The 13162-nt window shown below is 36.7% G+C and overlaps 1 protein-coding gene across 1 annotated transcript; it reads left to right on the top strand.

Annotated features, from left to right (window-relative positions):
- Positions 1-303: 303 nt before the first annotated feature.
- Positions 304-8758, top strand: insig2 (insulin induced gene 2). The gene is made up of 6 exons (XM_055214735.2): positions 304-442; positions 3451-3794; positions 4127-4251; positions 4368-4534; positions 7496-7595; positions 7990-8758. Exons 2-6 carry the CDS (start codon positions 3548-3550, stop codon positions 8029-8031), a joined length of 681 nt encoding a protein of 226 aa, XP_055070710.1. The 5' UTR covers positions 304-442; positions 3451-3547; the 3' UTR covers positions 8032-8758.
- The last annotated feature ends 4404 nt before the right edge of the window (positions 8759-13162 follow it).

Below are 13162 nucleotides of genomic sequence, written 5' to 3'. Positions count from 1 at the left end.
TGGGAGGCGAGAAAAGACGAGTGAACTCACGCGAGATTTTAGCAACCCTTAGTGCGGACGTGTTGAGCGGCAGCGCCGTCCACTCGCGATACTTTGATGTCATATGACCTGTCTGCGCAGCGCCGCATGATGTCGCCCACACCTGTTGAGATGTGAATGAACGCTATAAACACTTAAAATATTACATCCACCCTTTATATAGATCCTAAAAATACATAATTTAGAATGTATTAAAGCTTCACGGTAACCCTCATTGACTGTCTGAAACCTAAACGTATGCTTGCAGTAGGCTTGACATTTTTACGTCATCAGACCCCTCCTCTGATTGGCCGCGTGATCAGCGGGGCGGAAGTTCACGGTTTTATCTCAAACCTAGCAAGTTTTCGTTCCGTTCACACAGTTTTGTTCAAAAAGGGACAAGGTGCTTTGAAGTATTACGGCGGTGAGTGATTTTAGTCATTTATTAAAGTGTTCGCATAAGAACTCAACAAGCGGACGTTGCAGATGTGATCGTATTGTCCCGCAGTGGTCCGGATGTTTTAAAGATCAGCCTCGATCAGCTTTATCATTCACCATGTCCAACTAAGCAATTATTATAACTGTAATCAAGTGTTTCTTTTTGCGATTTTTTCATAATGGCATAGTATGTGAGATAAACACATGAAAATAGTATGTGAGAGAAACATTGTCCTGCTGATGTGGCATGTTAGCAGTCAGATAAATATTATTAGGTTTGTGTGAGTGCTTACAGATGAGGTCTGCCATTATTGTTTTAACTGTTAATGTGCACATGATTTTTTTAAAAGTGATTTGCAGTTATAGTCCTCATGCAGAGTTACGAGTTTATGTCAAAGACACAGAGATCCTCGTTATAATAATAATAGCACAATAACAGCAAGAATGTAACATAATAATATACTTAATGTTAAACTATTATAAACTATTTATTTTACACATTTTAAGTGTATTTTACACACTTCATTCTCATATTCAAGAAAAGAAGTAATACAGAATACAACCCTAACCTAAACATGTTCACACTTTAGTACCCATTCATACTAGTTTTTACCTTAAAGGGGATACAAAATGTGAAAAAAGATCAGTAACTTAATAAGTAAACCATTCTCTGCAAGCATGTGAATATATAGGTCGTTCAAATTTGGCTCCTCTTTTGATGTCAGAAGGGGATCTTATTATAATAATACCACCCCTTAATCTGCACTATCCAATAACAACACTGCCATTTAGAGGCTGTTTACACTTGGCATTAACATGTGTTTTCGTCGATCGGATCACAAGTGGACGACGTTAATGCCAGGTGTAAACGGTGTTCAAAACGTTTTCAGCTCGTCCACTTTCAACCACTTTCAACCACATCCAGAGGTGGTCGAAACCACTTTCGATCAGATCGCTTTGGAGTTGCGGAACGCACATGTGGGGCACGTTCAATCTCACACCGGTGCAGAACGTTTGGCTACGGTTTCCGGGTTGAACGACATGTTTCCTGGAACGGTGTGCAATGGAATGCAACAGGTTTTAGAAGCGTTTTCTCTTGTTTGGTGGGTGTGTCAGAAATGTCAGCCCAATCAGCGGCAAGATGTATAAAACCACGCGATAGTAAAGAGACAGCTCGCTCAATCAATGGTCTCAAGTTGGAATGTTGTCTTTCATTCTGGACACCAAGGTCAGTGAGTGTAACATCGAGGGTATTTTACAGTATTAAACACACATTTATAACGATTTCATCAGGCTTCAGAAACATTTAAAAAAGAACACAAAGAATGGCCTCTCAGCTACCGTAGTTGCAACGCTTACGTCATCACAACAGGGCGTTCAACGCATCATCGTTTTTGTTTAATAAACGTTGTGCAACGTTTTGTTGAGGCTGAACGCAGCCCTGGGTGAATGCGTTCGAACAGCCACACGCGACCGCCTTCTCTCCGCCCATTTATCTAATCTGAGGTATTAAACACAAGTTTTACGTCTGTTTTGACTTCTGGCGTGAACATTCGGTGAACAGCGCTATTTTTAGCCTTTCATTGATAAAACTAAGCGGCTGATCTCCGTAGTTTCGTTTTGAAAGCGTGTGAAAGTTGCGCGATCCTATTTCATCAATTGCGCTGAAAATTCAAAAAAAGCTCTTATACTTATGTACAAAACACTGTGGAGCATGTTTACTTGCTAAACAAGCAGTGCACTCCGACATTATATTAGTTTGCGTCCATATAAACTCATAATTACTCCCGCTCGGGTTTGAATGACAGCAGAGAGACTCGCCCACCGTCTAACAGACCACCCCCTCATAGTATTTAGCACAGAAGCGGTCGAAAGTGGACAAAAGAGACGGATTTAAATTCCAGGTGTAAACGAAATGTGTCTCTCTCGTCCACTTGTGATCCGATCGATGAAAACACGTCTTAATACCAAGTGTAAACAGCCCCTTAGTGCAGAGATCAGCTCATTTGCATTCAAAGGACACACCCCAAAATAGTACATTTTTGCTCACACCTACAAAGTGTCAATTTTACCATGCTATAATAAATTATTGATATGATATTTTGAGCTAAAACTTCACATATGTGCTCTGGGGACACCAAAGATTTATTTTAAATCTTAAAAAGTCCCCCTTTAAAGTCCCCTTTAACCTTACATCCAAATAATGTCTATAATATTTGTTTAAGAATCCTGAATCATTCATCTGTATTTTCTGACATGTTATAACACAGTGGTTCTCAAACTTTTTCTGCGTGCGCCCCCCTTGTGTACGGTGCATTCCGTCGCAGCCCCCCAAAGAAAATTTGTGACAAAAAACTGTTCTAAAATTTAACATTTTAATTAAACAAAAAATATTAAATTATACAAAGTAGTGCTGTTGGTTAGTAGCCTTATTTTTTTTTAGGTTTAATTACACAGAATTCATGATGAATGAAATAAATTTATAAAATGTCATAAAACTGGTTTGAGAACCACTGTTATAACAGATGTGTAGTGGACAATGTTAGCATCCTTAAATTATAATATTAAAAGGTGCCATGCATTTTTCATCTCCTCGGTTTAACACATTTTGTGTCAGTGTTTCAGAATGGGAAGTTTTGATGCCTGAATTGTGTTTGCTAATTATTAATAAGACACTGTGGCTTTATCCAATGAGAAGATGCTGTTTCTTAATTATTCACAACACTGTGTGATGTGTTTCAAACACTCGCTCGCTCACTCAGGCTCTTTCAGTGAGTGATTTTAAGCCAGCGGCACAGATGAAGTAAGAGAGACATAAACTCTGTGTTAAACAAACAATGATCTTTTAGTACAGAGATACCGATTAAAGGTCCATGTCATTTATTAACTACCCCTAGATATTTGTTCATCATAATCAGGAAAGTTGACAAGAAGTGTTCCCGAGTCGATTTCCAGCGCAATCTAAACGTATCATTCTGCAATTTTCCATTTCAGCTTTTTTAAGGATTACACGAGCTTCATCACGGTCTCATGTACAGATGTGTGATGTCAGCTGAAAGCAGCAGATGAAGGATCTTGTGTCACGGTGACCATGACGGAAATCTCTGAAGCAAGCGGTGGTGTCTCAGTGCGACGGGGTCCGTATATCAGCATGATCACAAACCGCACAGTGAACCTGCTGATCCGTGCTGCCATGCTCTTTATGGTGGGTGTGCTTTTAGCGCTGGTGCTAAACCTGCTACAGGTACAGCGCAACATCACTCTGTTCCCTCCTGATGTCATCAGCAACATCTTCTCAACTGCCTGGTGGGTTCCACCCAGCTGTGGATCAGCTGCAGGTACACACACATTAACACATACTGAGTGAGTGGTATGGAAATGAACATCATGCATGAGCAGATAAATGTACTAAAAGTGCATGCACACAGAAAGACAGGTGGACCTAAATGCGATTGTGCATGCTCTGGAGCTGTTACAGAGGCATTAAAATATACTTTAGCAAGCAAACCTATTGGTGTGAAGACTTAATTTATACTGTTCACACCATTAACAACAACTTCTCAAGCACCCATCAACCTCAGGTTGAGCGAGAGATTTTATAATTGGGTGATTTGGTCCTGAGATGTTCTGAGTAGTTTGAATGAAAACATATGCTCTTGTCTTTGTTCAGCATTGATAGGATTGTTGTACCCATGTATGGACAGTCGTCTGGGAGAACCGCACAGACTGAAGAGAGAGTGGTCCAGTGTGATGCGTTGCGTTGCCGTCTTTGTGGGCATCAATCACGCCAGTGCTGTATCCTTTCATTACTAAACATCTCATTCAGCTCTATCAGCTGTTCAGTTTCATTCATTGGAGTGAGACTGTATGTGTTCCTCATGAGTTGTCGTCTTTAACGTAGTTGCTGTCAGAAGCTGGATTTTGCGAATAACGTACAGCTGTCATTGACTCTGGCCGCCCTGTCTGTCGGTCTGTGGTGGACGTTTGATCGTTCTCGCAGTGGTTTTGGACTGGGAGTCATCTTTGCAATACTCGCCACACTGACCACACAGTTACTGGTTTACAATGGAGTCTATCAGTGAGCGTCTCATTGAAATGATTTCTGTTAACTGCGAGTTGTGATTCTGCTTAAAAGTCAAGGCCATAACATCACGTATTTATTGTGTGGAGCAAATATACCTTCAAGTATATTATATGCATGAGAATTATGTTGATATTTGAGGAGATTGCAGCAGTTGTGTCATGATTTCAACTTTTACTTAATTTATGGTGTCACTTTAACACTCAGATCACACTAGCTATGTTTACATGCACAACATTTGGCAATCCGACTGACTTTAATCCCATTGCACAGTACAGTTTACATCAGGGGTCTCCAACCTTTTTGCGGGCAAGGGTTACCGCAATGGATAAAACAATCTGGAGGGCTACTTTTGCTATAGTCTTCTCTAAACTTTTGTGTTTTACTTGTTGATTTTATTTTATTTTACTTGTTGATATGTTTTACTTGTTTTAAAATGTTAACATGCATAAAAGAAGCCAAGCTAATATAAAAAATATGAAATAAATACATTTTACATTAGAGACTATTAATAGAATGTGCTTTGGCGGGCACCTCACAGACTCTGTGCTGGCTACCTGGTGCACCACGTTGGAGACCCCTGGTCTACATTGCAATCAGATTAAAATGTTCGTTTACATGTACATTCTATATAATCCATAGCCAGGGTTGCCAGATTTGCTTATCAAAACCAACCCAAAAGCAACCCATTGACTATTTACAGCACAAATACTAATAACTAATAAATTAACTCCTTTCATCTTAAACCCGCAGAAAAAAAATGAACTCGCTGAAACAGTTTAAAAGAAGCCCAAACCTGAACTTCGCAAAAAGAGGACTTGGCAACGCTACACTGCGCACAGCATCTCTTGTCGAGTTCACGCTTCGACTTTGTACATTTATCCAGAAATAAATTTGGAGAAAGTCGTTCTGAGGAAGTTTTCAGATATAGGCAATAAAAACACAATTTCTGAAAGGCACGATGCTATTTTATTGCTTTATGTAATGTTATGAAAGACATGAACGCTGCAGAATGTTTAATGTAAAGGGGCCATGGCATGAAAATCTGACTTTTTTCATGTTTAAGTGCTATGATTGGGTCCCCAGTGCTTCGGTCAACCTAGAAAATGTGATAAAGATCAACCCAGCAACTTAGTTTTGGTAAACCATTCTCTACAAGCACATGAAAAATAGGTCGTTGAAATTTGGCTCTCCTTGTGATGTCATAAGGAGCTCTTATTATAATAGTGATGGAAATTTTCGTTCATTTAGGTGACTCGTTCATTTTCAGTTCGTTCACCAAAATGATTCGTTCAGATTCGTTCACTGATTCGTTCAGTGACCATTTCTTAATTTTACATAAATACGCCAATAGGGGGCGAAGATGTGTATCCTTATGTGTTATAAGGCAATGAAAGACTTTTTGCAAAAACTCATTAGTTTTTAATAAAGCTCAAATTGTGAAATACTAAGCATAATTTTATCAAGCTACAGAATATATTAAGACACACATACATTTATAGTACATCTAATCTGGATTTGTTGTAAATAAAGACTCCCGTGCATGCCTCCTTTGGTTCAGTCAGTCATCAGATCCTCGTTCACGAATCATATAGTTTCGGTCATGTCGTTCAAGACTTCGTTCAGACGCGGGATGACTGACTAACGTTAAAGTTCAGTGAAAGGGTGGATTCGTTCAGCAGCTCAAACTTATATAGACGATTGGCTCAGGGTAACAGAACAACAGTTGCCACACATTTAATTTATTTTTACTACAGTAACCAGAGTGACCAAGATAGTTGTAGTAAAACTATATTAAACAGAAATACCAAAATGTTCTACAGTAATTACCTTGATAATCATTTGTATTAAGGTAAATAAGCCCGCCTAAATATGGTTACTATAACTTTACTAAAACAAAACCACATGATTCTTTCACAGGATTGTTTACATTGCACTCGCTTTTTGTAAGATCCCTCTCATTCATTAGGTTGTAACTTGTACCAGTCATTCAGTTTGTTTAAGAACGCGATCTCTCTCTCGTTCGTTCAGACTCAAAACAGCAGCTCGGTCAGTGAAGGGCGTATTCATTCAGTACATTTAGCCAATCATATGCTCAGCCACAGCTCATATTCGATTGCCATTGGCTTGTACTTTTGTCACTCTTTGAAGGTAGAAAGAAAGCCGCGCTTCATTTGTCCGTGCTCCTCAAGAAGGGAGGGAAATTTCAGTGTCAATGAATGGCGTGAACGAGAACGATTCGTTCACCTAAAAGATTCGTTCAAAAAGAACGATTCGTTCACGAACGTAACATCACTATATTATAATAATACAACCCCTTCCACTATCCAACCACAGCACTGTCATTTAGTGCAGAGAAAAGCACAATTGAGTTTTAATCGCAACAAACCACCATCATTAAGATCAGTGTTTGAAGTTCATCGGCTTATTTGCATTTTAAAGGACACACCCAAAAAATGCACATTTTTGCACACACCTACAAAATTTAAACATGCTAAAATAAATAATTTATATGATATTTTGAGCTAAAACTTCACATATGTACTCTGGGGACACCGATTGATTTATTTGACATCTTAAAAAAGTCTTGTGCCATGGCCCCTTTAATATTGTGTGTTGCCATTGCCTTGCATGTTTCTTTGACAAGAAACATTTGATACTTAAATATGAAGACGTGAACTCATTCTTCTGCGAATGTGCACAATATATGTTTGCATCCGATTAAGAAAATAATATGATTCACACGTTTACATGCATACTTTTCTCCTGATGATCGGATCACAGATCGGACTACACCACCCCCTTCCAACTGAAATTTGTATCCGATCGACCTCAAACGTATTGATTAAAATGTGTACACATGAAGACTTTTCAATCCGATTGAGCCACTGAGAGATTATTTGGTTGCATGTAAACGTACTTGAGTAACATGTGTGTGTTTAATGGGAATGTGTACAGATACACCTCACCTGATTTCCTGTACATTCGCTCCTGGTTGCCGTGTATCTACTTTGCAGGAGTGATAACTGTGGGAAATATTGGACGTCAACTTGCTCTGGTAAACTTTCATGAACACACGCTTAACCTTTCACTCAAACCTTATAGTAAGCTGTTGCACTGTTGACTGACCACACAGACAGCAACTCTGTGTTAAACAAACAATGATCTTTTAGTGCAGAGATACTGATCAACTCTATCCCAGGTGTCTCCATCCCTACTGCTGGCGATCTACTGTCCTGGAAAATTCAGCTCTAACCCAATTAAATACACCTGAAGCAGCTAATCAATGTCTATAGGATGCTCGAAAATTAAAGCACAGTCATTCGCCAAACTGTCTATACATCATATAAATCATAAGAACTAAATATCATCATATTATGTTTTAACAGCACTCTTAGGATGTGTATGTGTCACGTCCTTTTGTTGATTTATTGTACTCTTTATTTCTGCAGTATGAGCACAAAGTCAATGAGGAGAAAATCCATCAGGATTAAACGCACATCAGTAAAAACGCAAGAGAACCGAGCTCAGGAAAAGTGCTGTGATCATCCCTGATGAAGGACGGATCAGTGTTATGATGTTTTGTCTCATGTGAACACACTGAAGTTATGTCTCGAATTGCTGCAGTAAAGTGCCAAACTGACTCCTGATTGGTCGAACAGCATGAGAACAGCGGAGTTTGGTGTGTGCGGCAAATAAGACAGTATAATGACTGAATATTTACACGCATCACATACAGACACATACATCTCTTTTTCTGTCTCCACACACATACACTGTTACTCAGTTTTTTCCTATATGATCTTTCTACTGTTGTGTTCTCAGTCCTCTGTGGAGGAGAATCATGCGATTCTGCTTCTCTTTCAACAAACACTATATCATACCAAAATCTCAGCTGTATGGGGTGTAAGATAAACTAGAGTATTACGAAAGGGCTTCTCATTTCCCTTCAGCTGCTCTTTCTCATACTCACCAACAGAGGGCGTCAGAGCTCTGCTGTAATATCTGGAGATTTGACACAAAGACCAATTCAATATCATTCACCATGGTGCTGTGTTCAGTAGTTAGAAATGAAATAAAGGTCTGTTAATAATTTGATAAATACTTAAGAGGGATTTTAAAAGGGTTAAAGGGATTTCCTGCTAGAGCTTGATAATTATTCAGTTTCTTTAGCTCCTAGAATCACATCAGCCCATACGGCAAAAAATATATATTTTTAAATATATTTCAAACACAAAAAATGGCCAAAAATATATATGCTGAAATATATTTTTGAATATGTTTACAAAAATATATTTTTACCAATATATTTTTTGTCAATTTTTTTTAAATATATTTGAAAAGTAAATACATTTTAAAGCATTAAAAAATATATTTAGCCCGCCATATGTTTCAATCCAAGGAAATATATGCATGTGGTACTTGAAAAAAAACTTACAAACCTGTAAAGGGTAAAATTAAATATATTTTCAACTGCAAAAATATACTTTATAAAATTAACTTGTATTTAGCATACATTTAAAATATATTTAGGCAAAATATACATTTTTACCATATGGGATGAAAAATTAGAAATGTATTTGCTTCCCCTTCAAATACATATTGAATATATGAATGTTAAAACTAAATATATTTCCACATTCAAAAATATATTCAATTGAGCATAACAGTGTATTTAGCATATATTTAAAATATATTTTTGGCCAGAGAAATGTATTTTTTGCCGTATGGGAGACCCTGTCAGATATTGCTGCTTTATCTTCAAATTCTGCTTTATTTTAAATTCAGATAATTTTTACACACACACAGATGTTTAAAGGGGCCATGGCACAAGACTTTTTTAAGATGTCAAATAAATCTTTGGTTTCACCAGAGCACATATATGAAGTTTTAGCTCAAAATACCATATAGATAATTTATTATAACATGTTAAAATCGACACTTTGTTGGTGTGTGCAAAAAAGTGCCGTTTTGGGTGCGTCCTTTTAAATGCAAATGAGCTGATGAAATTCAAACACTGATCACAATGATGGTGATTTGTTGCAATTGAAACCCAATTGTGCTGTGAATTATTTTTTCTCTCTCTTCTCTGCACTAAATGGCAGTGTTGTGATTGGATAGTGCAGATTAAGGGGGCGGTATTATTCTAATAAGAGCTCTTTATGACATCATAAAGAGAGCCAAATTTCAACGACCTATTTTTGTATGTGCTTGTAGAGGATGGTTTACCAAAACTAAGTTACTGGGTTGATCTTTTTCACATTTTTTAGGTTGATAGAAGCACTGGGGACCCAATTATAGCACATGGAAAAAGTCTAATTTTCATGCCATGGCCCCTTTAATTGATTTTTACCAAAGCCTTAAAATGAGTGAAAGGTTTTAAGATACTGGTAGATACATTCTTTGCAGTGACCTAGGATATGTTAAGGGAATTATTATTGTTTTATCCTGGCACATTTTATTTCACAGATGTTTATGAAGTTATTGAATAAAGTTTTATGAAGTGTTACATATGGTTTTCACAAGTTAGGCAATGTTAACTTGTAAGTTTACAGTTAATTTGTTAAATTGATTGACAGTGTTGAGATGGTCTGACATGCATGTGTGATTCTAATAGTTTGTATTTGACCACATTTACTGCTTTTGAAGATTGATGTTATTATCAGATTTCCATTATTAAAACACATTTGCATACTTACACCAGACTATTCTTTGACATTTTGTGTTAATATTATCTTAATTTGCAATTGTTTGTGCTTATGGCATTCATAAGCTCTCAATGCCTGTTGTATTTTTCTAGTGGACATTCTGGAAAAGTTTTTATTGCTAATCATAGCCTTGTGTGTGCGTGTAAGGGACTCGCTGGTTTCTCTCAGTAACACAGACTGCTGTAATCCCAGGGTCATGGGCTTTCTCTGTCTGTGGTTTTTAATGGATTTAACCGTGTAGAACTGTGTGTGTGGTCTTGTGTAACTACAAACAGCGAGATGTGTAACACTCTAGAGAAAAATATGACACATTTATCTTTAACACATACTGACTTGTTCATGGAGAAGATGTAGGTTTCTTGCTGTAGATAATCCGTTCTTCTCGGTTCTTCTCAGTTTAAAAAAATTTGTGAATCGCAGTATTGATCTGAAACAGCTGTGAGTCGTTTATCTCTCACCTTAGCTAATTTTTCATCTTAAATGTCTTTAAAGTTTTCACATACCTTTTTAGTTTGCCAGTATGAGGAATGTAGCAAATCTTTCTCAGAAATATTGAATGCAGTTTGGTGCTACGATGAGTCACTTCTAAAATATTTGGAAATTATTTTTAGGAATAACCTGAAACTATAAGATAAAATGACAAGAGACATCAGAGACTGGGAGACTACACGAGACTAATATAAAATATGTAAAACTCGCCTTCTGCTAAATAGTTAATGAAAGTAAATTCATTAACTAATCTCTTAATTTGCTTAGAAGGCAAACATGTAGTAACTTAGGGTGCTGTACTAAATCAGTGTTAGGCAATAACTAGTTACTGTATTACTTTCCCTGGTACTTATAGTGTTAATTATAAGTGTAAATAATGACTAAAAAACATTTGTAATAATATTGCAGTTACCATCCAAAAAACGGCTACTAGTAACTTTTTGTCACAATGCAGGAATTAGCTCAGTTTTCGTTCTGCCAACATGTTTTGTTGGTGCCACCAGCTTGCCCTGTTTCAGATTTTAGTGTTACTGCTTTATTAGAGTACAGAAGTTGTTTAATAGTTTTAGCCAGTATGTACTTTTTATTTATCTCCAACTTTATGGATTCACAGACTCTTAAAATTATGCAATTACCAGGGTTTAAGTAAGAAATAATTGACGACGGGCCACCGAATTATAAGAAAATAACGCACACCCAAGGTGGTAATGCGGCAGGACGCGAAGCAGAGTGTGCATTATTTTCAAATAATTCAAAGGAGTCAATTATTCCTCCTATACCACGGTGCGGAACATTGCTCTGGTGCCTATTTTTAAGACATTTGACATGTTAGGTGTGCGTTTATCAGAAATTAATGCATACCCATGGAACATTTCTCAGCCAATCAGAATACAGCATTCAACAGACCCGTGGTTTAATGGAAAAGTGTTGGCTGGGAGTAATAAGTAAAGTAATAATATTACTTTTGAAAGGAATTACTCACTGTAAAAAATTGCAACATTTTTGTCAAATCAACACATATTTTTGTGTTACTTAAAATAAAAAAAAGTTGTCGAATTTATAAGTTATGTCATTTTTTTCTTTAAATTCATGCTGCATTTTTTTAACAGTATGAGTAATATGGGCTCTAAAAACAAACGGTGCTAAATAGCACTAAAGGTGGTTCACTGGTTCATAATCATAGGGGAACCATGTAGCATTTTTTAATAATTCAGATGTTAAAGGTTAACCATCTAGATTCTAGACAGAAAAAGTTCTTCAATGGCATCATGAAGCACCTTTATTTTTAAGAGTGATACTTATACACTATAGTGATGGGGAACGTTTTTCAATGAATGCAAATGCTTGCAATAAACTGTAAGTAAAAAGACTTAGTGAATTAGTTACATTAGACTATAATGTATTTATTTTTATAATAGCACTATAAATCTGTTGAGGTTAGTCTGGTTTGCCTGAAGCTACAATGTTTATCCAGACTTTTTTCTTTGTTATTGGAGCCGTTGTGTATACACTGGAAAAAATTACTGTCTAACTTAGTATTTTTGTCTTGTTTTCAGTAGAAATATCTAAATATTCTTAAATTAAGATGTATTTTCTTGATGAGCAAAATGATTTAAGAAAATAAGTCTTTTTTAGATAAGAAAATATACAACTTAAGCAAATTTGTGCTTCAAACAAGCAAAAATATCTGCCTATGGGGTGAGAAAATTTAGCTTGAATCAAGTGTTTAAGAAAAAATAAATCTTATTTCAAGATTTTTTCTCACACCATTGGCAGATATCTTTGCTTGTTTCAAGCACATTTTTTGTCTAAAAACTAGACTTGTTTTCTTAGATCATTTTGCTCATCAAGAAAAAGCATCTTAATTTAAGAATTTTTAGATATTTCTACTGAAAACAAGACAAAAATACTAAAGAAAGTCATTTTTTGCAGTGTACCTGCATACACGCACACACAAACTAGGTTTAGCGGCTTGCTGAACGCTTAAATGATATGTTTAGTGCTTTCTTATACATCATTCAGTATGTGTCTGATCTTGATATGCAGTGATATATTCAGTGATATAACCCTTACATTTCAAGTGTGACAAATCCCACAATCTTTCAGTGTGAACACATTTGTAATGGTAACTTGAGTCTATCTTCACGCTTCAGGTTGTTCAGACACACAGTACACTTGTTTTCCTCTTGGATGCACATCTGATGGTTAATTCTGACTCTTGTGCTGTTAAATGAGCAAAGAGAACAGCAGGTGGATTGACAGCAGACTGCATCATCTGATCACAGAGGTGTAAAGTTTGTTGAGTTAGGCCTCTCTGACACACACATACTATAGACCGAGACTGTGTACACTGAAGTGGAAATGAGAATGCAGACATTTATTATGAAGAATAATGGACGGCCATGCCCAGATAAAAATGTGACATTTG

Source organism: Misgurnus anguillicaudatus, chromosome 17 (assembly GCF_027580225.2).
Source record: "Misgurnus anguillicaudatus chromosome 17, ASM2758022v2, whole genome shotgun sequence".
NCBI lineage: Eukaryota > Metazoa > Chordata > Actinopteri > Cypriniformes > Cobitidae > Misgurnus > Misgurnus anguillicaudatus.
The sequence above is the reverse complement of the archived record's forward strand: the minus strand, read 5'-3'. Positions and strand labels throughout refer to the sequence as shown.